The 25,738-nt window shown below is 41.7% G+C and overlaps 1 protein-coding gene across 5 annotated transcripts in view; it reads left to right on the top strand.

The window, feature by feature from the left end:
• Positions 1–14,718: 14,718 nt before the first annotated feature.
• SLC44A5 (solute carrier family 44 member 5) overlaps positions 14,719–25,738 on the top strand; it is a 214,084-nt gene continuing 203,064 nt past the window's right edge. For 2 of the 5 annotated variants that reach the window (XM_032782147.2, XM_032782145.2), the window contains exon 1: positions 14,719–15,224. In XM_032782147.2, the coding sequence (XP_032638038.1) occupies positions 15,188–15,224 (37 nt within the window). In that variant the 5' untranslated portion in view covers positions 14,719–15,187. The remainder of the gene's footprint in view (positions 15,225–25,738) is intronic. The other 3 variants (XM_075067722.1, XM_032782149.2, XM_032782150.2) reach the window with 2 other exon arrangements.

Here is a 25,738-nt window from a genome sequence, read left to right as displayed (position 1 = left end):
GGGCGCAAAATGATTATCTGCCATTGCTTTCATGGAGGAAGGATTGAGTGACGACATTTACACAGAATTACCCGCGATACTGTTTTTGCATTGGGATCTCAACCTAGAATTCCAATGGGCGGGGGAGACTGCGGGAACTATGGGATAGCTACGGGATAGCTACCCACAGTCCAAAGCTCCGGAAATCGACGCTAGCCTCGGTACATGGACGCACACGATCGAATTAATGTGCTTAGTGTGGCTGCATGCACTCGATTTTATACAATCTGTTTTACAAAACCGGTTTATGTAAAATCAGAATAATCTCGTAGTGTAGACATACCCTGACATAAGTGCCTTTCTACTCCAATTTAGTAACACCACCTCCCAGAGCGGCACAGAGACATGGTCGATGTAATTAGGACAACACAATGTCAGTGTAGGGACTGTGCTGCTTACATTGACTCTTACTGGCTTTCAGGAGCCATCTCAGAATGCCCCGCACTGACAATATAATCAATACAAGTGCTACTAGTGAGGATGCGCACCGCCGACACAAGGAGCCAAGTGTGCGTGCACACAAATGATTTAATAGCTGTGGTGGCTGTATGCTGATGTAAATTAGGTCAACATAATTTTGTAGTGTAGAAATGCCCTCAGGATCTCCTATCCAGCAAGGGTCCTCCCCTGTTATTATTTACCCTGTCCTCCACACTTATAATTATTAAAGTAAAATGGTATGTTTGTGTTTTCTCTTACGGACAAATCCTACAGAATTTAATAGGGATTAAACAGATGAATTCTATAGAAATATAATTGGGTTCTATAGACATTACTTTAAAATGTCTGTAGATTTGAATAGAAAAAGCTATCCTTCCATTAGGTTTTAAGTCATTCTCTAAAATTCTACAGCAGAAATATAATTTTTCAATACATTCTATAGTATGATCCAAAACCCCTTTAGATCAATGACTGTTTTCTATGACATTCAACATCCACAAAGGTTTATGAATTAAACTGAACTAAAGCAATTGTTTTAATAAAATCCTGTGCAAACAGTAGCAGCTAACTAAGGTGCTACATATACTGCAAAGTTAAAAATGTTTTAAACATGGTTGTTACCCTACCATGTTATAGCAATGTTGGTTTTGTTTTGTTTTTTTTATCTTATCTGCCTGAAATAGAAAAAAAATGTAACCCTGTTAGGCAGGGAACTTGTTTCACTCCTTCACTTCAATCCCTCATTTCTCTTTCTCAGCTGCAGTATCTTGGCTTCACCTTTGCTAGCGAGCCTACAGTACTTTTTACTTTTCTTCCTCCTGTGAGATTTTTTCCCCTCACTGTAGTGTCCATGCTGGCCTGAAAAAAAAAGTCACATCCTGTTTAAATGTGGCTGTGATGCAGTTATTTTTGAAGTGTAGATGGAATGTAGAACAGTCTCATACCTCACTGTGGGGAGGAAGGATGCAGGGGTAGGTTTGTTCAGGAGGATGCAAGTGGAGGCAGGGACAGACTGGCCAGCTGAGAGTAAGTACAGAGGCAAGATCTGGCTTGGGGAGGGATAGTCCTGCTGGAGAAGAAAGAAAAGCTGGCTGAGAGTGGGTAGAGTGGGAATAGGAACAGACTGGCGGGAAGGATAGAAGTGGAGATGGGGACTCCAGGATGCTGGCCAGGTGATAGTGCTGCTGAAAAGGATCTGTTAGTTTAAGTGGATCACAAACTGAATATTAGTCAACAATATGATGCAGCTGTGAAAAAGACTTTTCTCATTCTAGAGTGTATTAACAGGAGTGTCGAATGTAAGACATGGGAAGTAATTATTCAGGTCAGTCTGCGCTCTGCTGGAGTACTGTGCAAATCCTGAGTACCACACTTAGGAAAGATATGGACAAACTGGAGAGAGAGCAACAAAAACGATAAAAAGTTTAGAACACTTTATCTGTGAGGAAATGTTGAAAACCACAGGCATATTTAGTCTTGAGAAAAGAAGACTGAGGGAGAACCTGACAGTGTTCAAATATATTAAGGGCTGTTATAAAGACGACAGTGACCTATTGTTCTCCATGTTCACTGAAGGTAACAAGAAGTAGTAGGCTTAATCTGCAGCAATGGAGATTTAGGTTACATATTAGGAAAACCTTTCTAACTATAAATTAAGCTCTGGAATAGGCTTCCAAGGGAGGTTATAGAAACCTCATTGTTGGAGATTTTTAAGAGCAGGTTGAACAAACACCTGTCAGGGATGGTCTAGGTTTACTTGACTCTGCCTCAGCATGGGGTTGAATTTCATTACTTCTGGAGGTCCCTTCCAGTCCAACATTTCTATGATTTTATGAATAGGAGGCATCAGCAATAGCTGTGAGGGAGATTAGAAGAAGTCCCCAGTCAGGGGCAGTAGCAGGAGGCAAAGGCAACTCAAAGCTAGGACAGTAACCCTTTGCACCCCCAAATAATTGCTTCCCCACTGTTACTTCTCACGTCTCCTAGTGGCAGAGTGGGATGTTCCATGTCAGACTTCTCCAATGCCTCATGAAGACTCTGAGACACTCAAACTTTGAGGGCCCCAGAACAGGCTCAGCTTGTTCGTGTTGTGTATTGAGGACTGTGTTGGAATTGCAAACTATCACTTTAAGAGTGGGGGTGTTTCCTGATCCTGCAGTCAGAGTCAGCCTGGAATGAGCAAGTCTGGAACAAGCTAGGGTGAGTTACACCTCACTGCCTTATGGAGCAGCCTGCTTTGTTTCTCTCTGTTTTTGGTTACTGCGTGTTATTGTTCTGGATTATAGGAGTCAAAGTAGTGTTACACTGCAATCTTGCAGTAAGATTATTTTATATTTTTATCCAACTTCTCACTATGCATACCATGAACATAAGAGTTCACATGAGAAGTGAACATGCAAATAATTTTCTACATCTCTGTTGGGCAGGGGTGTAGCATTTCCAACTGGAATCCTACCAGAATCATCACAGGAGAGAGAAAGACAATCTCTCTTCCTGCCTCCTTTTCCTCTGCCTGAGCAATCAGGCTACCCCTTTGCTAATAAGCCTGCAGTAATTCGACTTATTCCTCCTGTGAGAATTTTTTTCTGCAGTATAGCTTATATATTGCTCAGCCCAGTTCATTAATACAATAGAACATCCTATTTCATGCTAATGATCAGGAGACCCATTGATTATTGCTGAATTGTGTAAATTAGCAAGTAAACACAATACAAAAATAAGGATAATGTACTGCAAAATATACTCAGTTCATTTATTTTGACAGTTGCAGTCTAGGCCTAATTATGTATGTTAATATTTCATAAGATGTTATAGAAGTGCGAAGTATTTTTATTATTCTTATTAATACTAGTTAATGTACTGCAGTGAATTTTTTATTTAATTAAGTCTTAGCAATATCACTACAGCATCTGCTATGAAATTTTTATTACAAATTTTTCTGTGTGGCCATGTAGTGCAGATTAGTGAGGCTCTAATGCAAAAATAACAACAACAAGAATACATTTTGTAGCATTGGTATCCTGAAGTCAAAACCTATAGACTAGGATAACTTCAGAATAGGGCAACCTAACAAGCACGGCAGTTTCCCTTTAATAAAATTACAGAATTTATTTTTTATAAAAAAAATATTAATCATTGAATGTACTATCACAGTAGTGACTATAGGTAAGGCTGAGATAGAATTTTATGTTAAATGGCTGTTTTCAGATTCTTGCAACTTTATCAAAACCAGTATTTTCTTTAACTGGATAACAGTTTGAAAGTGATATATGTATTTTGGAAAGTTTAGGAAAAAAAGCCTACGTGGCCTTTTTTTCATGTGAAACGTATACAAGGTTCAGTTGTAAAAATTTTCAGAAATTTGTTTTATTTTGTGCTTGGATACTCAAATATTGGTTTGTTTCAAAACTTCGGTAAGGACCGATGGTTGTGCCTCATTGTTATTACAAAGCCACATTTGTTCAGTCTTGGAGTTTTTTAGGTAGGACACTGGGCAAGCCTACACACAGAGTTTAATTTCTTGCCTTAACTTCAGAAAAAATACTGGGGTATGTTTATTTGAATATCTAACACACACATTTGAGAATAATGGATAGTAATGGAAACCAATTTAAAACATTCATATTGGATTTATAGAAAAAATCATACAATTAAAGAGACTCACCCTGCATTCCTGGCACACTCAAAACTTCCATTGACTCTTCACTGGGAATTTTGGATGTACGAAAATGCAGACTCAAGTCATAAATCGCAGACTTTTAATAACACACATAATGGTACCTTGCACTCCTTTAGCATCTGTCTACTGCAGATCTCAAAACACTTTATAAAATTTATGGAATTTAACCTCAAGTAAGTAGTGATTTTGACATAAGTGATTGGCCCAAGCTAATACAGGATGTCAATGGTCTATCCAGGAAGAGTACTTATGCTTCATGCTTCAGTGATAAGACTATCCCATCCTAATTTGTTTTAAAATATTATGTATTCTCCTCTATGTTATGTGAATGGTAGATTCAAATCTAGCTTTTGAAGAATTTGTTTAGAAACAGTTTTAGTTGGACAACCATGGCTTTAATTTGCTCTGTGAGTGAAATCTAGGCAGGTTAAAGACATAAACCCCCCAAACAAAACAAAATAGCCATTGAGGGCAGGGACACTGCCTACCACTAATCCAACCTAGATAACAATATTAAAATATTTGCTGCATTGAGCATTCTAGCAGCTGAAAAAACTTTCAGATATGCTGCTCTTATTTCCTTTCTGTCTCGGAGAGCCATATTTTAAATATGTAATAGAGCTGCCTAGTTGCAATGAAAGCATCTACTTGTCAAAAACATTTAACATTTAGAGTAGCTCAGAAGCTGGAACAGTAACTTAATAAAAAGTATTTTATGGTTAGAGCTGCTGTGTGGGTAGGGTAAAACTACTTATAACTCTAATATTCATAGCCACTAAGTAGATTTGAAAGGAACTCTTTGTTGAAAACATCTTGTGTTTTACCACTTAAATGTTTGAATAATGTGAAAAACATTGTGCACAGTGAAAGAAAGAGCATATTTATATACACGTATATGCGTTCAGTGGCCAGTTCTTTTGTACTGCGGAATTGAGACATGTTTCTTAAATTTATTTCTAAACTGTTGTTAAAACTTTTTTTTAGTTGCTTGATTTAAGAATGAGAAAAAAACAAGCTGAAACAAAGAGTTGCTTTGTGGGGAATTATATCTGAGGAAAGGGAGGCACTGTATGGGATTATTTGAAGTGGAAGATGGTTTTCTTAAATTATACAGTTAAAAATAGTGTGAACTACTGTTCATAAAAGTATGAAGTTGTAGTTGGAGTCCGAAGTAATCTCTGCCATAGAATAGTAGCAGAGCAAACTTCTCTAAACTGTCTCACCAATGTACCTCAACCCTGCTCTAAAGTGTCACTGGAGTGAGAGGGGAGTTCAATATCCACTATCAGCGTGGAGGAAGATGATTGCCAATTGTAGCGTTGATTGTTCTGCATGGATCTCTGTCGACAGAGAACTGAACTCAGACCACTATACTCATTTCACATCGACTACAGAATAGTGATCAGATAGTGAGGACTTTTGGTCACTAGTATCCAAGATTGTATTTGAAGTGGTAGCTTTGTAGATCAGTTTTGGAATCACTAGAAGGCTGAATGATGATCTGCGTTGAATTATAGAAAAACCAAGGCAGCTTCCATTTTTATTGTACATCAATAAGACTAACTTGTGGTTTGTCCTATCCTGTCGCAGAAGTCATTATTTATCTACTTGTAATGTGTAAATTTAAATTCATATAAAATTCAAATTGCAAAGCAACAGTAGAGGGTGCTGTGGTAAGAGACTGCTGTCTGGATTTTTAATAAATGTTTGTATTGACATTGTCAGTAATTTTAAATAGATAAAGCAACAGAAATAGTCATCCAGTGATAAATAAAAGCTACATATTGAACAGCAAAGTATAAATGGATGTTAGCTTAAAAAGCAGTTTTAAGAATAATTATATAGTGAACCTCATTTATTTTTAGCAGCTGCAGCAAAGGACTGTATGCAATTTACACTTTGAAGCAAATTTTCCCCTCAGATACCTGGGTGCAGTTCCCTTAGGGTATGTCTACACTACCTCAGTCGATTTAGTACGTCTAGTCTAGACGCGATGAATCAATCCCCGAGCGCTCTCCCATCGACTTCTGTACTCCACCACGAGAGGCGCAGGCGGAGTTGACAGGGGAGCAGTCAACAACACCACGGTAAGTTGATCGAAGTACATCGACTTCAGCTATGTTATTCACGTAGCTGAAGTTGCGTAACTTAGATTGACCCCCCCTCAGTGTAGACTAGGTCTTAGTAGTAGAGAGGAGTTGTGCCCATCTTTTCAGGAAAGAATGAGATGCTGATTATGCTGGTACTGGTGCTGGTGATTATTGTTTTTAATTTTCTAACAGTAATACCTAGAGACTTTCACAGAGATTAAAGCCCCATAGCGTTAGATGCTGTAAAAACACATAGAAATAAGCATTGTCCTAAAAAGAGTGGTTGTATATATTTATATGACAGACAATGAGTGTGAAGGAAGACATAGAGACAAAAAGGTGAAGGCTTTCAATAACTTGATATGGTGGTTGGGTGCCAGAATCCCTTAGATCCCTTTGACAGTCCCAGATTAAGTGATTGGGCCAAGTTCACACAGCACATGAGTTAAACTTGTTTTAATACTACAAATGATGCTGGGTTACTCTTTTGAGAAAATCATAGGAGCCCAATCATAATAGTTAAAAATTGGCAGTTTATTAAATAAACAACGAAACAACCCTAACCAAAACAATGCCTAGTGTGCATGGCTGTGTTTTTTCAAGAGAGACTTGAGAGATTAAACTACAGAGCGGTGCCTGGTTCTGGTAATTATGCTGACTGATATCCATACGTGTCAGATTTTGATTTCACATTTCCTCTCCAGCTAGACATTGTTTTGGGTCACACTGATGCCCCATGGGTAGTGCTTTTCTGTAGAACTGGTTCCGTACATTCCATTACTTCTGGCTGTAACCCTCCCTGAGAGTCAAGTCCCATGACCAGTCTGAGTAAGGGGTATCCACATGAGGGGAACAGGGAAAGGAATTTTCCCCCGTGTTCTGAAGTAGTGAACTAGTAGTGGAGCTGCTCCATGGAGACTATTTCAGCTCACTGGTTAATGTACCTCTTTCTACACCTAATGCTCCACCATGCAGAGAGAGCCAGAGGATCATTCTGCCATATCCTGGATTATATAGAACTGTCCCCCACATAGCCGCTCTCCCATATACAGCCCATCCCTTTGCACAGTGGATAGTTTTGCTCTCAAGGGGACCTCTGGTAGTGGGGTGGGTCAGGATTTGCCTTTAATCATCAAACTCTTCCTGGAGCAAGACTCTTGGATGAAATGGAGCCTTCTGTTTAAGCTGGTAAATATCTCTATCCCTTTATTTAAACCTCATGTACAATAAGGCTGAGAGCCTATATCCCTCTACATTCAATCTTACAATTGCAGCAACTATTCTCCATCCTTCTACAGTCGACACCATCTATTAATTTAGAAAAAAAGAGAAGAAGAAACATGAAAAGAAATCAATACAAGAAACAGATATGAAGAAATAGGGAGTTATGATAGCTGGCCAGGCTCTCAACAAATGTAAGTTGTAAGTCACTTGTTCAGCAAGTACTGTCAGGGCAGCCATATCACTGAAAATTATTTACTAGGTGCCTGCTATATATGGTCTGTCTGCCTGCCTCCCTACAATAGAATGATTGTGTTTGTAGTCTGAGTGTTAGCGGCACTGGGGTCATAGGTCTACATTGCCACTGCGAGTGAGTCTCCTCGCAGACACAGACAGACTCAAGCTAATTTGGCTCTGGTTTCTATAAATAGAAGTGTAGAGGTTGCTGCTGGGACTGCAGTTCCTACTTTTAAGGCCCCTGATCTCCTGGGGTGAACTCAGGTGGCTAGCCTGAGTACTGCCTGTGTCTCAACTTCTACATGGCTATTTTTAGCGTGTTAGCTCCAGCAGAGCTACTGCCAATCTGTCTATCCAGCTGGGAGGCTGCTCCCAACTGCAGTGTACACATACACTTTCACATACACACCCAGCTCAGGTGTAAAACACCACTATACTGGAGCAAGAGTTTTCTGAGTGTGGATGGGACTTAGGGGCAACACTCAGAGAACCTCAGTTAACTTTGTGTTGAAGACAAACACTCTCTGATTCAACAAACCCCTGATGCATGTACCCAAAGCTAAATACACATTTACATACTTTGATGAAATGGGGTCACTTTGAGGCAGTGGTTCTTAACTTATTTACTATTGTGGGCTGCATATGCAGCTCTTTATGTGTTATATGGGCTGCATCCACACAATACATATACTATGTCTATGGCCCTGAGGATGTCACATGGGCCGCAGCTGTATGCTGAGTAGGCTGCAAATGCCCCATGGGCCACTGGTTGAGAAACACTGCTCTGAGGGAACATATTATCCCAACACATAGGGGTATCAATCCTTGCTAACTGATGCAGAAGGAAGGCAAATCTCCCCTCTTCCCCACCTCCCCACCCCATGTTCAGGGCCGGATTAACTCTCCTGTGGGCCCGGGGCTATTAGATTTTGTGGGGCCCCTGTAGACAAGTCTTTTTCCTAATTTAAAACAAAACGATCACAATTATGGCATCAAGGCTATTAATGCTTTACAAAACTTGCCTTTTAATTAACATAAAGCATTCTGTGATTACATTTCAGTCTTAAAACATGTGGAATATAGTTAAGTTAATTCAAAATAGCCTACTTCTTACCTCAGAACAGCTGTTATATTAGTTTTTTTCTGGGAGGGAGATTGGGTGCAGGAGGGGGCTCCAGGTTGGTGCAGAGTGCTGGGGTGCAGGAGAGGGTGAGGAGTGTGGGCTCTGGGAGGGTGTTTGGTGCAGGAGCAGATTCTGAACTGAGGCATGGGGTTAAGATGCAGGAGGGGGTGTGAGATGGAGGCTCTGGCTGGGAGGCGCTTACCAAAAGCGGTTCCTGGGCGGCGGTGCAGGAAGTCTCAGGCAGCCTGCCTGCCTGCCATAGCCTCACACTGCTCCTGGAAGTGGCCGGCTGCTGGCATGTCTCTGCATGCCCCTGGGAAGAGGGGGACATGTGGCCGGCTGCTGGCATGTCTCTGTGCGCTGCCCGCGCCCGCAAGCGCCACCCCAGCAGCTCCGATTGGCCAGTTCCTGGTCAATGGGAGCTGCACGGACAGTGCTGAGGGTCGGGGCAGTGTGTGGAACTGTCTTCCCCCGCAGCCAGAGGCCGCAGAGACGTGCTAGCAGCTGTCCGCTTCCGGGAGCGATGTGGGACCATGCAGGCAGCCTGCCTGAGCCCTGCTGCGCCACTGGACTTTTAGTGGCCCAGAGATCACGATCGACTGGCAGAAGCTCCAGGATCGACCAGTCGATTGTGACCGACGGGGTAGTGACCACTGAATTGTATATAATTATGGATTTAGTTTTGCAGGGGCCCTCCTTAGTCTGAGGCACTGGGCTGCAGCCCCTAAAGCCCCTGCGTTAATTTGGCCCTGCCCATGTTCTGGGCCCCTCTCCTTTGAGAGAAATGTTCTTCACATTGCCAGATAAACCTGCCCTGGGCCTAAACTAAATTCAGATTTTTGGAGCAGGAATTCAGCCCATCTCTAACCATTTTCTTACTATTAAAGGTGGTTATGCTCTGAAAAGTGACTTTATAAACGGTATTGCAGAGCTCCATGTATACTGTCTCAGTGATATTCAGACCAGCCTTGCTCACTTTACTTGTAACAGGCAGATCAACAACATTTTAATTGGAGGGAAGCATAATTAATTAAAGGACACATAAGAACTGGACAACAAATTGCAGCAACTGCAAATACTTTTGCATGATACCGGGTTGGAAGTGAACACGTCGAAGACTAAGTAGATGCAGAATGAGTATTGTGCAGAAGGAATCATCACTGTAAACGGGAAAGAAATTGAGGCGGTCAACAAATATATTTATCTGGGTCAGCAGCTGAGCAGAGACAACTCATTCGAAGGGGAATGCAACAGGTGAAAGGCGAGGTGGGCAAGTTTCAACAAAACAAAGGCATCTCTAATAGATGATGCACTGCCCAGGAAGAAAAGGAAAGAACTGTTTAACTCTATGGTTCTGCCAGCAATGATATATGGAGCGGAAAGCTGGTCAATGATGAAAGCAGAGGAAGAAAATCTCGCTGTCACTCAGAGAGCAATGGAAAGGCAAATGTGTAAGATATTGCTCCATGATCATATACTGAATGAGGAGATGAGAAGGCATACAGAAGTGACCAATTTGGTGCAGGCAATATATGATGCAAAGTGAAGATGGGCTGTTCATGTAGTCCACAGGCAAGACAATAGATGGACAATCAGTGACTGGATTCCCAGAGACCACAAGCCACTGCTGGGCAGACCAAAAATGTGCTGGGCCAATTCCATGACAAAACTCTTTGGCCAGAAATGGAAAGAATGTGCTTACAACAAAAAAGAATGGTGTGGTGTTGACTTGCATTCGTGGAGGGACGGACAAACAAAAGTGACAAAGGTGAGAATTAAAAATAATAAAATAATATCTGTTGAATCTCACTCTAATGAGTAGTTTTGTACCAGGATTAAAATTGTACCAGGATTAAATTTGCACTTTTAATTAACAAGTTTCTGTTCCAAACTCATGTTTCCTTTATTTATTAACACAATCCCTAATGGGCACTGTGTGTGTGTGTGTGTGGGGTGCTTAGGCCCCCAAGCTCCCAGTTGTCTATGCCCATGGTGTAAATAGATGGGTTTTCTAATTGCTAGCCCAGAAATCTCAACCTAGAATCTGTAGGTTAGATTGTGTTCTCTTTCTGCCTTATACATCAGGCCACTTTGGCAACAGATTTAGTGAACAGATCTGTTGATGTTACCTGAGCCAAAGAAGAATCTTATTTGCTGTCCCAATGTTGCAGTGGCTCTGCGGTGCTAAAAAGTAGCAAAATCTTATTTTTGACAGCAATATAAAATGATAGAATTCAGAATACACACAGGTATCAGAGCTGTTGAACAGTAACTCTTCTGGCTGCAAAGGCATTGCAAAGGGAAAACAAATGTTGCCATAACTGGTGAAACTTGACTCCCTCACAATGCATAGGGATGAATATATGGGAATGACTGATTGCAGCTATTACTTCAAAACTTATAAGTAAAATAACTGAAAATCATGGCCTTCCTTTTGTGTTTTTATTCTGCTGTCTCAGTAGATGTATGTGAACAGCTCCCATAGTTTAGTTTTCACATGCACATCAGTATAATAATATTATTTGGCACTTATTAGCACCTTAATTTGAGGATCTCATCCTGCTTTTCAAAAAAAAATATTGACAGGCATTTTTTCGTTCAGGCTTTTGGTAGTATCATTCGCCTAATGTTGTTTCTTTATATACTAACAAACTATAAATCTAGGCAGGCTTGTGTCAAGAATTACATAGGGATATTGCAAAAGCGGGAAGGGGGACCAGCGATCACAAATGTACTGCTTAATCATCTTAATGGCATCGTGCTAACAATGGACTAAACTGTAAATCTGGGGCTGGGATTCGATTACAGGACTCTTTTGCTGCAGCAGTGACTGAGCCATACTGATTTTCAAAATGGAGTTTAGCACTGGATTAAGCCTTCCCCGTTCTTCCGGAGTGATCCCTTAGCTGCTACAAGAGAAGGTTTCTATTGTCGTAGGTAATGTACACTGCTGCTGGGATGATGCATGGACTGAGATTGGTCTTGGCCCTTTATCTGATCATGAAATGCATTCAGATCAGGAGATGACTAATCTCCATGAGCAAGTCTTGGGCCTGGTCTACACTACGCGTTTAAACCAATTTTAGCAGCGTTAAACTGATTTAATGCTGCAAGTCCACACAACTAGGCCCTTTATATCGATATAAAGGACTCTTTAAACCAGTTTCTGTACTCCTCCCAGACGAGAGGAGTAGCGTTGAAATCGGTATTACCATATCGGATTAGGGTTAGTGTGGCCGCAAATCGACGGTATTGGCCTCCGGGCGGTATCCCACAGTGCACCATTGTGACTGCTTTGGACAGCAATCTGAACTCAGATGCACTGGCGAGGTAGACAGACGATTATAACCATCATCTCATCGCCCAATTTACATATGGGCAGCAGCAACAGTACAACGACTGGAACCACTCTGCTATCCTTGCAATGCCAAATGAAATGTCTGACTGGTACCACATCGTCAGTATTCCGCATCTTCAGCAGCATCCAGCTACACACTCGCCCGTAACGACAAAAGGAAACGAGCTCCATGGTTGCTATGCTATGCATCTGCCCGGGCAATCAGTGAAAAAGGCGCAAATGATTGTCTGCCGTTGCGTTTCACGGACGAGAGAATCTGGGTCGAACTATGTTATACCGATACACCACGACAACTTTTTGCACCATCACATTGGATCTCACTAGAATCCAATGGGCTGAACTTAACTTATGGGATACTACGGACAGCACCCACAGGCAATCGCTCTGGAAATCGATCTAGCCATCTGACACAGTCAGGGTATATGTTGTCAATTTATTCACTCCCCCCGGTGAAAGAAAAGGGGAAAAATCGTTTACTTGATTTTTTTATATGATCACCCCTATGTTCTACTGCATGCTGTAGGGTAGATGAGGCAGTGCTGCGCGGCAATGTAGACAATAGCAAGCATCCTCTCCTCTCCCCTTCCCCGGTGCAGACGGTTTGTTAAATATGACTGGCTTACAATCCATCGTTCATCATCAGCCCGTGAGTGCTCCTGGCCTGGCCTCAGGTGAGGGTCGGCTGCAGGGGCAGCCTGAGAGCGCTGGGTAAACAATAAGAATGATCTCCCGGAATCAATCCCTGGTCTCGTGTATGTACAGAATGGCTGGTAACCGTCCTCATCATAGGCACTTGGGGGCTGAGTTCCATCAGCCCCCCTTTCATTGTCTAAAGATTTCTGGTACTGCCTGGACTATCATAACAGCGGGATGCTGAGGCTCCTCTCCCCCCCACGTTTTAATGCTCTGACAGCCTTGGACTATCATAGCAAGCTGGAGGCTGCTCTCCCTCATTTATCTCAGTCGTCAATAAAAGTCAATGTTTCTTATTCCTGCATCTTTATTACTTCATCACACAAATGGAGGCACTGCCACGGTAGCCCAGAAAGGTTGGGGGAGAAAGGGAATCAATGGGTGGGGTTTGTTGCAGGAGCACCTCCCGTGAAATGGCATGCAGTCATCATTTCTGTGGGGATCTGACCGGAGCAGCTGTGCTCTCTGATTCTCTGATACACTGGTTTTCTAGTAGTTCACTTGCCCCATATCTAGGCAGGACTGACTCTATTATTTAGACTCACATAAACCATAAAGGGTCATTCCATTTTTTGTCTTTGCGACCCCTGGCCGACCTCGAAGTGGCCAGGAGCACCCATGACAGCTCAGCAGACGGTACAGAACGACTGATAACCATCAATCTCATCGCCAATTTAACAATGGGCACGCAGACAGTACAGAAAGACTGGTAACCATCTCTGCTACCTTGCAATGGCAAATGATGCTGTGTGTACCTATCTGTCAGCAATACCTCCGCATCTGTCAGCAGCATCCAGTACACATATCTACGGGTCAACAGTGACAAAAGGCAAACGGGCTCCATGGTTGCCATGCTATGCAGTCTGCCCGGCAATCCAAGGAAAAAGGCGCAAAATGATTGTCTGCCGTTGCTTTTCACGGAGGAAGGAAGAGTGACGACTATTTAACCCAGGAATCACCACGACACTGTTTTGCACCATCATGCATTGCGGACATCTCACTAGAAATTCCAATGGGCGAGGGAGACTGGTAGGGAACTTATGGGGATCGAACTACGGGACATGGCTAATCCCACAGCTTGCAATCGCTCTGGAATCGATCTAGCTCGAGATCAGCCAATAGGACACACACCGAAACTCAGATCACCGCCGAATTAATGTGCTTAATGTGGCCATGTGCACTCGACATTATACAATCTGTTTTACAAAACCGGTTTATGTTAAATCGGAATAATTCCATAGTGTAGACCTACCCTTGGAAAAGTTCCGCCTCGCTCATCCCAGAGGACCATTGGGAAAGCATACAGAAAGCCCCCTCTACCTCTCCTGACACAAATGTCTGACTCGTGGTAAGACACAACCCAGCCGTCCCAGACACTCATCAGCACGAGTAGAAAGAACAGCTCCATCATGGCATAACAAAATGGAAAGGAAACTTTCCAAGTCCAAGGGCCTTTTGCCAAAAGCTCAAGCAACAAACCGCTGGTGAGTTTCTATGCGTGACAAAATGTCTCAAAAACAGTATGACCCCCTGGACACGACACAGCTTGCCAGTCTTTCCAAGAGGCGATCGCCCTCCCGGTGCTCTTCCGACGGCGAGAGCTCTCCTCGCTGTCCTCAGCTGGACCGATTCACCCGCATCAGCAGCTCAGCTTCCTGCCTCCACCCTAGAAGCCAAATGGGCTTTGTAACTTCCATCTTCCTAGTGCAACCTCCCACGCCCAACAAGGTGCGTTTGAGTTACGCCGCTACCTTCCTATCCTCGCCCCCCCAGGGAAGGCCCCCCAGCCCTGCTCAGGAGTTGCCAAAGTTACTGTGCCAGCAGGGGCTACGCTGCAGGAGAAGTTAGGGAGGCTGCTTTTTGGGGCAGGAGGCGTGCAGAGTTCCCGGCCGCCTGCGTGGTGCTGCTGCTGCATTGTGGGGGGAGGGGGGCTTTGCGCGCCGAGTGTGGGGTCCATGCGCTGCAGGAGGTGTCACACGCAGCCCTTGGCAGACCAGCCCGGGTTGGCTCTCTCAGAGCACACAGCTCCCCGACTCCCCCTCGCCTGCCTTTCGCTGCCGAAACGCCCCCCGCCCCCCGATTCGGCGCAGTGGCTGGTTGGCGCCCAGACGGGACAAGAGGAGTCAGGGTTGGGCGCAGGAGCTGGGCTAAGAGCGGCGGCGGCGGCGGCAGCAGAGCGGAGCCCAGCGCCAGCTGCCCGGCCGCTGCTGCCTCCCATGCCATCACAGCAACAAAGAGCGCGCTGAGGAGCGGGGAAGAGGCGCCCGGGCTCCAGGCGCCGCCAGCACGGAGGGCAGCGGGGGAAGATGGCCAGGAAGGGGGACGCCTCCACCTCTCCCTTCGGTAAGTCCGCCCCAGGAAAGGGGCGCCAGGCTGAGCGGGCGCTCGGTGCATGCAGATAGGGCGAGCCGGAGCCGGAGCCTCCGTCTGGCCTGTTTACATCGCGGCTCCAGCAAGTGAACTGCCGCCGCAGCAAGAGTTTGTTTCCCTCGGCAGCTCCCGCGGGCTGGGCCCCCTCGACGCACCGCCCGGAGCGAAGGGGCTGGGACTCTCCTGCCTGCCCCGTGCGCGGGGGGACAGGGGCTTGGGAGTGGGTCGCTCCCCGCGGCGCAGGGCGCTTGCTGCTGCCTCCTCGGGGAGCTGGCAAAGTTGGGGTTCAGTGGGCGCAGGGCTGCGGACGAGCGGGGGGCCAGAACTCTTCGGAAAGCCGCCTGCTCCGCGGGGCCGGAGCAGGTGCATCGCCGCCGCCCGGCTCGGCTCTCGGGGGCTTGTCTGGGGCGGAGAGGTGCGAGCGCCTGCTGCAGGGAGCTGGCCTTGGGCAAGGGCACTCGGATAGGGGCGCAGGCGGGGGCTGAAGCTAGGGGGGGACCCGGAGCCCAGGATTGGGCCGCAGGGAACGGGGGTTGGCTTTGGGGAAGGTGATGTGCTGGGGTGGGGAGCACGGAGCTGGGGCTGGAGTGCTAGGCGCGTGTAGACAGTATTTTGGAGCTAGGGGTGTGGGGTTGTGTACACAGTGTGGCGGTGATGTGGCACCGGGCGGCTTCGCAGTGTTCTGATTTGGGGCGTAGGGGGAGTACTGGTCTGGCCAGGAGGTGCAGGGCTTGCAGCCGGTGTACTGGGACTCAACGAGCAGCTTGTCTCCTTGCCCGAGTCCTGCCAGTTGAAACGTCGCTTCCTCCAGCAGAAGGTCACCGGGGGGGCACAACTGCTTTAGCGCTGCTTTAATTTCTCCTGAGTAGCTAATTCATTTGCAGCAGAAGACAAGGTTTAGCAGGCTCCTTAATCTGTTTAAAGGCATCTCCATAAAACCAAGTGCAGTTTTACAGTTATGCATGAGATTTCCATGGCAAAATATTTCCCTCTTTAATCTTCAGAATGAGCAGAAACCTCTTAGAAACAAGTCTCCTTTTCTCTGCATCCCAGCAGGCTGGTCATACTCACAGATAATTTACAGTAAGGGGCATACATAGAAAATAAAACTGTTGCTTTGGTGTAATATGCATGTCGTTTGACATGGCTGTAACTCAGAAGAACATAAGAACAGCCATACTGGGTCAAACCAAAAGTTTGTCCAGCCCAGTATCCTGTCTACTGACAGTGTCCAATGCCTGGTGTTCTAGAGGGAGTGAACCTAACAGGTAATTATCAAGTGATTTCTCTCCTGCCATCCAGCTCCACCCTCTGACAAACAGAGGCTAGGGACACCATTCCTTACCCATCCTGGCTAATAGCCATTAATGGACTTAACCTCCATGAATTTATCTAGTTCTCTTTTAAATACTGTTACAGTCCTAGCCTTCACAACCGTTCCAGGCAAGGAGTTCCACATGTTGCTGTGCGCTGTGTGAAGAAGAACTTCCTTTTATTTGTTTTAAACCTGCTGCCCATTAATTTCATTTGATGGCCCCTACTTCTTATATGATGCGAACAAGTACATAACTGTTCCTTCTGTTCCTTATTCACTTTCTCCACACCACTCATGATTTTATATACCTCTATATCATAATTCCCCTTAGTCTCCTCTTTTCAAGCTGAAAAGTCCTAGCCTCTTAATCTCTCCTATATGGGAACCCAGTTCCAACCCCTAATCATTTTAGTAGAAAAGAACAAAAAACACTTTTTAGGCACTTGCAAACTGCTCAGCCACACGAAGAGTGTGTTAACTGGGAACAGTATGTTATGGGACCAAAAAGCACATGAGAGATGATGACAACAGCCCAACAATGGAGTAGAAACCAATCCTTGGGACTTTAAAATGCTAACTCTTTAACCTCTTTGATTTATAAATTTCAAGGCCAGAAGGGATCATTGGTGATCATCTACTCTGACCTCCTGTATAATAGAGGACATAGAACTTCCCCCAAATAATTCTTAGAGTATATCTTTTTGAAAAATTTGATTTAAAAATTATCAGTAATGGAGATGCCACCATGACTCTTGGTAAGTGGTTCCAAAGATTAATTACTCTCACTGTTAAAAAATTACACCTTATTTCCAGTCTGAACTTGTTTAGCTTCAGCTACTAGCCATTGGATCATACCATAACTTGTCCCTGAAGAGACAATTGTCAAATATTTGTTCCCCGTGTACGTACTGAAATAAAATTACCCTTTAATATTCTCTTTGTTAAGATAAAGTGGTTAAGCTCCTTGAGTTTATCACAGCAAGGTTTGCTTTCTAATCCTTTAATCATTCTTGTGGCTCTTCTCTGAACCCTCTCCAATTTATCAACATCCTTCTTGAATTGTGGACAACTAGAACTGGACACAGTATTCCAGCAGCAGTCACACACAGGGGTAATACTCCTACTTAAGATTCCTATCTCTGCATTCAAGGACTGCAGTAGCCCTTTTGGTCACAGTGTCAAACTTGGAGTTCACATTCAGCTGATTATCCACCATGATCCATAATCTTTTTCAGTCACTGTTTCCCAGGATGGAGTATCCATTCTGTAAGTGTGGCCTATATTCTTTGTTCCTAGATCTATTCATTTACATTTAGCCATATTAAAATGCATATTGTTTGATTGCACCCAGCTTACTAAGAGATCCAGACCACTCTGTATAGTACTAACTTGTCTTCTTCATTATTTACCATTTACCCCCAATTTTTGTGTCACCTGCAAACATGATTTTGTTTTCTTCCAGGTCATTAATAAAAATTTTAAATAGAGTAGGATCAAGAATGGATACCCAAGGGACCCCACTAGGAACACAGCCATTCGATGATTGTTCCCTGTTAACAATTACATTTTGAGATCTATCAGTTAGCCAATATACTTAATGGCATGTTAATTGCATATCTTTCTAGCTTTTTTAATCAAAATGGTCATGCAGTACCAAGTCAAATGACCTACAGAAGTCTATGTTTATTAAGTATCAGAGAGGTAGCCGTGTTAGTCTGGATCTGTAACAAGTGTCAAAGAGTCCTATGGCACCTTATAGACTAACAGAAGTATTGGAGCATAAGCTTTTGTGGGTGAATACCCACTTTGTCAGACACAACAAAGTAGGTATTTTGATGAAGTGGGTATTCACCCACGAAAGCTCATGCTCTAATAAGTCTGTTAGTCTATAAGGTGCCACAGGACTCTTTGCTGCTTTTACAAAACCTCCTCTAGTGACACTTCAGTCTGTGACAATTCCTCAGATTTGTCACCTACAAAGGACGGCTCAGGTTGGGAATCTCCCTAACATCCTCAGCTGTGAAGACAAGCAAATAATTCATTTAGTTTCTCCGCAATGACTTTATCGTCTTTAAGCGCTCCTTTTGTATCTCGATTGTCCAGGGGCCCGACTGGTTGTTTAACAGGCTTCCTGCTTCTGATGTACTTAAAAAACATTTTGTTATTACCTTTTGAGTTTTTGGCTAGCTGTTCTTCAAAGTCATTTTTGGCTTTTCTTATTACATTTTTACACTGTTAGTGTTTATGCTCCTTTCTATTTACCTCACTAGGATTTGACTTTCACTTTTTAAAAGATGCCTTTTTATCTCTCATTGCTTGTTTTACATGGTTGTTAAGCCACGATGGCTCTTTTTTAGTTATTTTACTGTGTTTTTTAATTTAGGGTATACATTTAAGTTGGGCCTCTATTATGGTGTCTTTGAAAAATGTCTACGCAGCTTGCAGGGATTTCACTCTAGTCACTACCTTTGTGGACTAAAACTTTATAACTGTATCTGTTTAATAAAAAATTGACAATTTGAGTTATTCACACTGAGGCCTTTAAGGACCACAGCTGGTTAGCTTTCCTTCATGGAAGTGAATGATAACCTGAACGAGCACTTAATCCATTAGTGCCTCCCCAGTAGTGGGTGTTTTGCCTGAGAAAGGATTGCAGAATGAGTCTAAGAAAACCAAGGAATTGTTTGCAGAAAGGGTACTATAAACAAACCGGGTGGGGGAAGGGTGGAGAGAACACTCACCAGAAATCAGAGAACTTCAGGGAAGAAATTTTATATGTTTCCAAACTATTGGCTAATGCCTCTGAAGTTATTTAACTACTCACAGAGCCTGATCCAGGGAAGTCAGTAGTTTTGCAGTTAACTTCAGTGGTAATAGTCTGCAATGTATAGAAAAGCAGATAGAAGAACACTCACCGCAAGGATCACAGAAACACAGTATTTAGATAGAATTCATACTCCTGTAAGTGCAGCATATAATTCCCTCACTTACAATCAGGAAAGCTCTGCTTTGGAGAGAAGACTTGGAAACTGTATTGTGTTATCACAGAACATTATTTTAGCTTCATTTTTAAAATATGTTATTTTGGAACATCTGGCATGATACTGTTACCTGTATTTACATGGAAAATGCATTTGGAAAAAATTCTTGTATTTCAACTTGTAATTTTTCAGAACTACAAATTGAAATATACTAACTAGAATATTTGCTATTTAAGCAATTTCACGTTCATTATTATTTTTTCTTTCTTTTATCTCTCCGTTTGCATGTGCTTTTTTTCTTATAGGTACTATTTAGCACAGGGTTCGGCAACCTTTCAGACTTGGTGTGCCGAATCTTCATTTATTCACTCTAATTTAAGGTTTCGCGTTCCAGTAATACATTTTAACGTTTGTAGAAGGTCTCTTTCTATAAGTCTATAATATATAACTAAACTCTTGTTGTATGTTAAGTAAATAAGGTTTTTAAAATGTTTAAGAAGCTTCATTTAAAATTAAATTAAAATGCAGAGGCCCCCAGACTGGTGGCCAGGACCTGGGCAGTGTGAGTGCCACTGAAATCAGCTCGCGTGCCGAAGGTGGCACCAGTGCCATAGGTTGCCTACCTCTGATTTAGCATGTGGCTCCTAAGGGGTCATTGGAAATAATTACTTTAGTTTTATAATGAAGAAAAGCAAATTTAAATTAATCTTTCTAACTTACTGGGCTTATACTATGAAATAGTGCAATACCTTCTAAATTCAGGATCTGCAATACTGTATGGTTCTACATGAAATTGCTATAATAGTCACTCACCATCTTGATTGTTTTTTCTGACTCTGCTAATAGTTGGCTATTTACCTTCCCATTCATATTTTTTTGAAGGAGTAGGTGCCCTTAGCCTCTCTTCTTGGAACCCTACTTCACCAGACCACTATTGGTTTTACTATTTTTAAATAACAGAGGCAAACCTTTCTCAAAAGCTTCAATCTATTGACTTCTGGCATCAATTGAATGCCTTTAAAGAGATCTCAAGTCAGATTCCTGGCTGACAGGAGACTGCAGGCTCCCTGGACAGCTTATTAGCTGTCCCTCTCCCTCTGAGCTAACAAGTTCTTTAACTGATGCTGGGTTTCTAGATTTGGATTGTCTGATGGAAAGCCAAGATATTGGACAGTATCTGGATGGCTGTTGGAGTGAACATAGCTGGATAAAAGCCTTTAGTAAACATACAGACTTTTTTGGGTGAGATTGGGGTCATCCTTTTCTAAAAACTACAGTACATCTTTTTAGCCATATTCGTTCTCTGCATGTGCATGAAGGGACTAGAAGATCATCCTTGAGGCAAGCTGCTTATTAACTTTCTAAATCTAGGTAATAGGATTCATTCTTCCCTAGAACAGCTGTAAGCTTGCAAGAGAGAAATGTGGTTTCTTGCCCCCAGAATGGAGAAAATAGGAAGGGTTTATCAAGAGCAGTGATGCTGACTTTATCAGAGCTCTCTCTCCAGCAGAGATTTTTTTTCAGTGTGAAAGTGAAATAACTGTTCCCTCAGGAAAAAAAAATAAAAATCTTTCAGTTGCTATCTTCCAGTGGAAAGATATCAAGATTAAATGGAATACAGGTTTTCCATGTGTAAAAGAGCAATTACCTGCCTGCGAGGCCTCCTCCCCCCATACTTTGGTCTGGTGTTGGACCATCTCAGTAGAGAAGATTGCCACTACAAGTGAAAAACAACAAAATTCTTGAGCACTTGCTTTTCCATCATAGCTTAATATTGAGGTTTTTTTTAAAACAACAATGAGAGAGCTTTTATTTTTATGATAAGTCACTCACCTCTGTCACTTGACTAATTCTTGTTCTTATTGAAACCAATAGCAGAACTGTCACTGACCTCAGTGGTGCAGGACTAGGCCATTGGCAATGCCAAAATTATGTTTGTGCTGTCACAGTTATTTCCATAGTAACTAATAGTGAAATAAACCCTAGATTATAACATCACTGAAAAAATGGTGTGGGGGAGGAGGATACAGAATTTAAAACTTGTTTCAGACAATATTTTAGTAAATAGCATTGATGAGAGGAGATACGTATATAAGGGCCGATCTTTATTATTTTCAATTCACCTTGAGTTAGCCCTCTTTTCTTTTTTTTTTGCATCTGCAAATGGCAGGGAACAAGGCCTCTGTTGTCTTTGTTATTTGTATGTAGCCTAGTTCAACGAGTCCTTGATTGAGGTTCTTAGGTGCAATCATAATGCAAATAAATATTAACAATAATTTAGGTTGGTTATATATGTAAAATTTACTTGCTTCTCTAAATCAGTCACCTAAATTTCACTTTCAAAGTGCCTCTGCAGTTGTGTCTCAGAAACTGCAGGTGTAAAACAAGACACTGCTATTTGAACATATGCACCAAAGGTACTGTACAATAAACATCACCCTGTAGAATCTTACAAGACCTCTTAGGTCATCTGGGTTATTTCCCTGCCAATGCAAAATTGATCCTATTGTACATTTACTATTCTTTTCTCTGGTTTTAGAGTTCCAAAGACTAATAGACATCACTATCATTACTTTTTCTTGAGAGTCAGACTACATATTCTCTTTAATTTCATCCTATTGCTAGTAATAATACCTATGTACTACCCAAAACAATTCCTCTCCCTTTGTGGTATTTACAGTTCAACAGGCAGGTGTCAGGCACTTCAAGGCGGAATCTCCCATCGCCTCTTAATTCGTGCTTGGCCAAATTCAAATATGATATAAGTGAGTGCAATTCCACTGACGTAAATGGATTTGAACCTTCTAAATTATCTAAATTTGGTCCATTTTATAAAGGGCTTCAACTGTGCATGGTATATCAGATCAATCAATAACTCTTTGGACATCGTTGCAGTACATAAGTACAAAGAGTTCAGGTATGACTGAATTTTTCTAATCTGTATTGATTTAATAGAGGTTATGCACAATGGAATAAACTTGGGAGATGGGAGAAGAGAATTCTAAAAGTAGCAACTTACTTTGTGTCCTGTTGTTTAATTAGTTTATTATTGCAGATATTTCTTTTTGAATAAGAACGTTCTCCCTTAGTGCCTCACTTCATCTTCTGTTTGATCTTTTGGTGAAGCCTTGATCCTGCATGTGTTAACATTTCTCTTACTATCAAAATTAATTTAAGCATTTAAACTTCACTGTAGGATCAAACAGGAGGAACATATGGATTTTGAGGACACAAACGTTTGTTCAAATTGTCATTTCTTTTATCATTAATAAAAATAGCAAGGTAAATTATTAAAAAAACACATGAAAGATAACTAGATCCAAGACTTCTTATTGTTTTTCCCACTATGACATTCCATGATGAAGAATCTAAATGTTATTTTAGCATAATTATTTTTGGGTGGGAACATGAAAACATTATTTAATAAATACAATCATATTGAATAATTATTTGGTATCTCTGTTTATGTGTTACAAATTTTATTCATTGTAATATTGTATTACAATATATTCATGAGATAATTATAAGCAACCATTTAAAGCGTTCTCTCTGTGTGTGTGTGTGTATATATATATATATACACACATTTGGAAATCCATATAATACTAAAATGTCTGATCTGATTACAGTCTAGTAAGACTAACGTTTATAGTAATCATTCAAAGAAGAGGAAATAAGTTGCAGACTTTAAGTGCCTTATTTTCAGCTATACCTTATGTTTCAGAGAAGTTAGGAAAGATAACTTTAAATTTGTACATAGCTCTTTCTCTTGGGGTCTTTCAAGAGAGAAATAACTACATGGCAAATGCTGTTAAATTTAGTGGACTGAAATATTTTGATGATTCTTGGCAGAGAAATACTCCCAAAGCCAAATCCTCATCTGGTGTAAATCAGAGTAGCTTCATTGAAATTTGGCCTCCTGGTTTTTATACACGTGAGCAGCTAATATCTAGAGATGTCTCTCTCTTTTCCTGCACTTGAAGTAATGTAGAAAGAAAGATTAAAAAGCAATCCAAGGAAAAAGTATCACTAGGCTGCATCTTTAGCAGACAGGGCATTACTGTAACATAATATTTAAAACATTCTGCTCACTGATTCTTAACGGGAGCTTTTCTGTACAGTCCCTCTAATTCCCATTAGCCAGTATTGTTTATGAAATGCCCAGGAAATCCATTTTGGTTGCAGAGTCAGGTGGTAATGTCAGAACTTTACTACTGTTGAGCCTGGTCCTACTCCCATTGAAGCCAATGACAAACTCCCATTGACTTAAATGGGACCAGATTAGACCCATATTTCTCTCTTTTGAGGGAAGATCATAAAGAAGGATTTTTGGTGAGTTTTTGAATAAATGCAACAAAATCAGCAATAATTCTTCAACACCATAGAGTTGGTTTCAGTAGTAGTGAGAATATCCTTTTTTGTTTTTGTTTGTGTCCTGTGCAGTTTTAGTTCAGTTCATGACAATTTTGTTAATATTTTCAGAATACTATAACTTTAAAACTTTTCTGAATTTTACCAAATCTATCGATACCTTGAGATGTGTCATGCCATATGACACTTCAGGAAGATAGTTATGTTTGGGAAGTTGCAGGGAAGGAATAGAAAATTGGACTCCTAGTATGATATCATCAACTATTGAGCAGCTACTGCTATTCTGTAATGCTTTTGATAGATGGCTAGGGGACTTAACCATCTTAAGTCAGTGGGGATAGGGGAAAGGAGGTACATGTCAATGTTTGTATGTCCACGTTGTTCAAAAGCATTACAATTTACCTCAAAGTTCTGTTACTTTTTGGAGAAAAAATGTTCTGTTCCTAGCTGACCATGTGTTTTTTATTATATAGATTATCCATGTCTCTGTATGAATTCAACAAATAACCCAATTCATGCCTCTAAATGAGAGAGTTGTAGATCATGAAAGTTCTCACAATAGGAGGAAATATGGCAACAAAGTTAATATAGAAAAGTGGGAGACTACATGAAAGGAGAACTAACAGTTTAACAGGTGCCTAGGCAGTATCGTGAATTAGTGTATTGACTTTCACCTCTGTGATGAAACTTTGGACGGTCACAAATGAAACTTTGATTTCCTATTGCAATTTTGCCTATTTTTTAAAAAAACCCACAACAAAGTTGTGATATCTGCTCAGAAGAGTTTCCATACTGGATTAATGGTGGTGGTGGAGTGCAGGTCATAATAAGGTACACGTGGAAGAGCTATGCAAGGACCCTCACAGCACCTGTCCACACAATACACAGCTCTAGCTGGAAGTTACTATCATTTCAGCTTCATAAGCATTAAATGAACTCTCACATTTGCGGGGGGGGGGAGGGGGGAATCACAAGGCCATAAATTGTATTGGATGTGGGTTCGCTGATCCTTAAAATTAACATATGAGTAAGATCCTTATCTGCTATAAATATGAGACGTGCTTAATCTCAGAACAGGATTAGGCCCTACATTAGGAGACTGACCCCCAAATTAACTATTAGCTGGCTGCAAATTCTGAGAGTACTCATTAATTTTCTTGTGCCACGGCTGTGTATCTGACAAATATATTACTTAGACTATGGAAATTCTACCCTTAGTTGGTTTTCGTGTGCTTATGTATTCCAAAGTATAGAAGTATGGAGCATCATTCACTGAATAATCTATATTATCTAGAAAGATTTAAGACTTAAATATCAGTTTTGTCATGTTTTGAGTTACAGTTTTGTGGCTCAAATTTGCACCCCTTAGAGTCAATAGGGAATTCTCAGAGGCTTCAATGAGAGCAGTATTAGGCCCTCAATTATCCTATTTTTTCCCCACATGAGTTAAATTAAATGATAGTATTGAAAAAGACAAAATTAAAGAGACAAATCCCTCACAGAACTGTGTGAGATTAGACACAATGGATTGCAATTGCTTTTTAGAGAGATTAATCTATTGTGTAAATATGTATTTCAGGACTGTTTAAAGTATGGATTATGTAAATATGTATTTAAGGACTTTAAAAATGCATCATATTGACAGAGCCTGTTATAATAGGGTATCATGTAAATATGCATCTAGGGAATTTTAAAGATGTATTATTATTGTTAGACTATTGTGAATATATGTATTTAGGATTTTTTTAAAATGCAGATTATTTACCCAATAGAATGTAGAAACTTTTTCAAAGGCAATATTGTTTATCATGTAAATGCAT

The sequence above is a fragment of the Chelonoidis abingdonii genome, chromosome 7, assembly GCF_003597395.2.
Source record: "Chelonoidis abingdonii isolate Lonesome George chromosome 7, CheloAbing_2.0, whole genome shotgun sequence".
Lineage (NCBI taxonomy): Eukaryota > Metazoa > Chordata > Testudines > Testudinidae > Chelonoidis > Chelonoidis abingdonii.
Note: the sequence above shows the minus strand (reverse complement) of the source record. Positions and strands in the feature narration are given on the sequence as shown.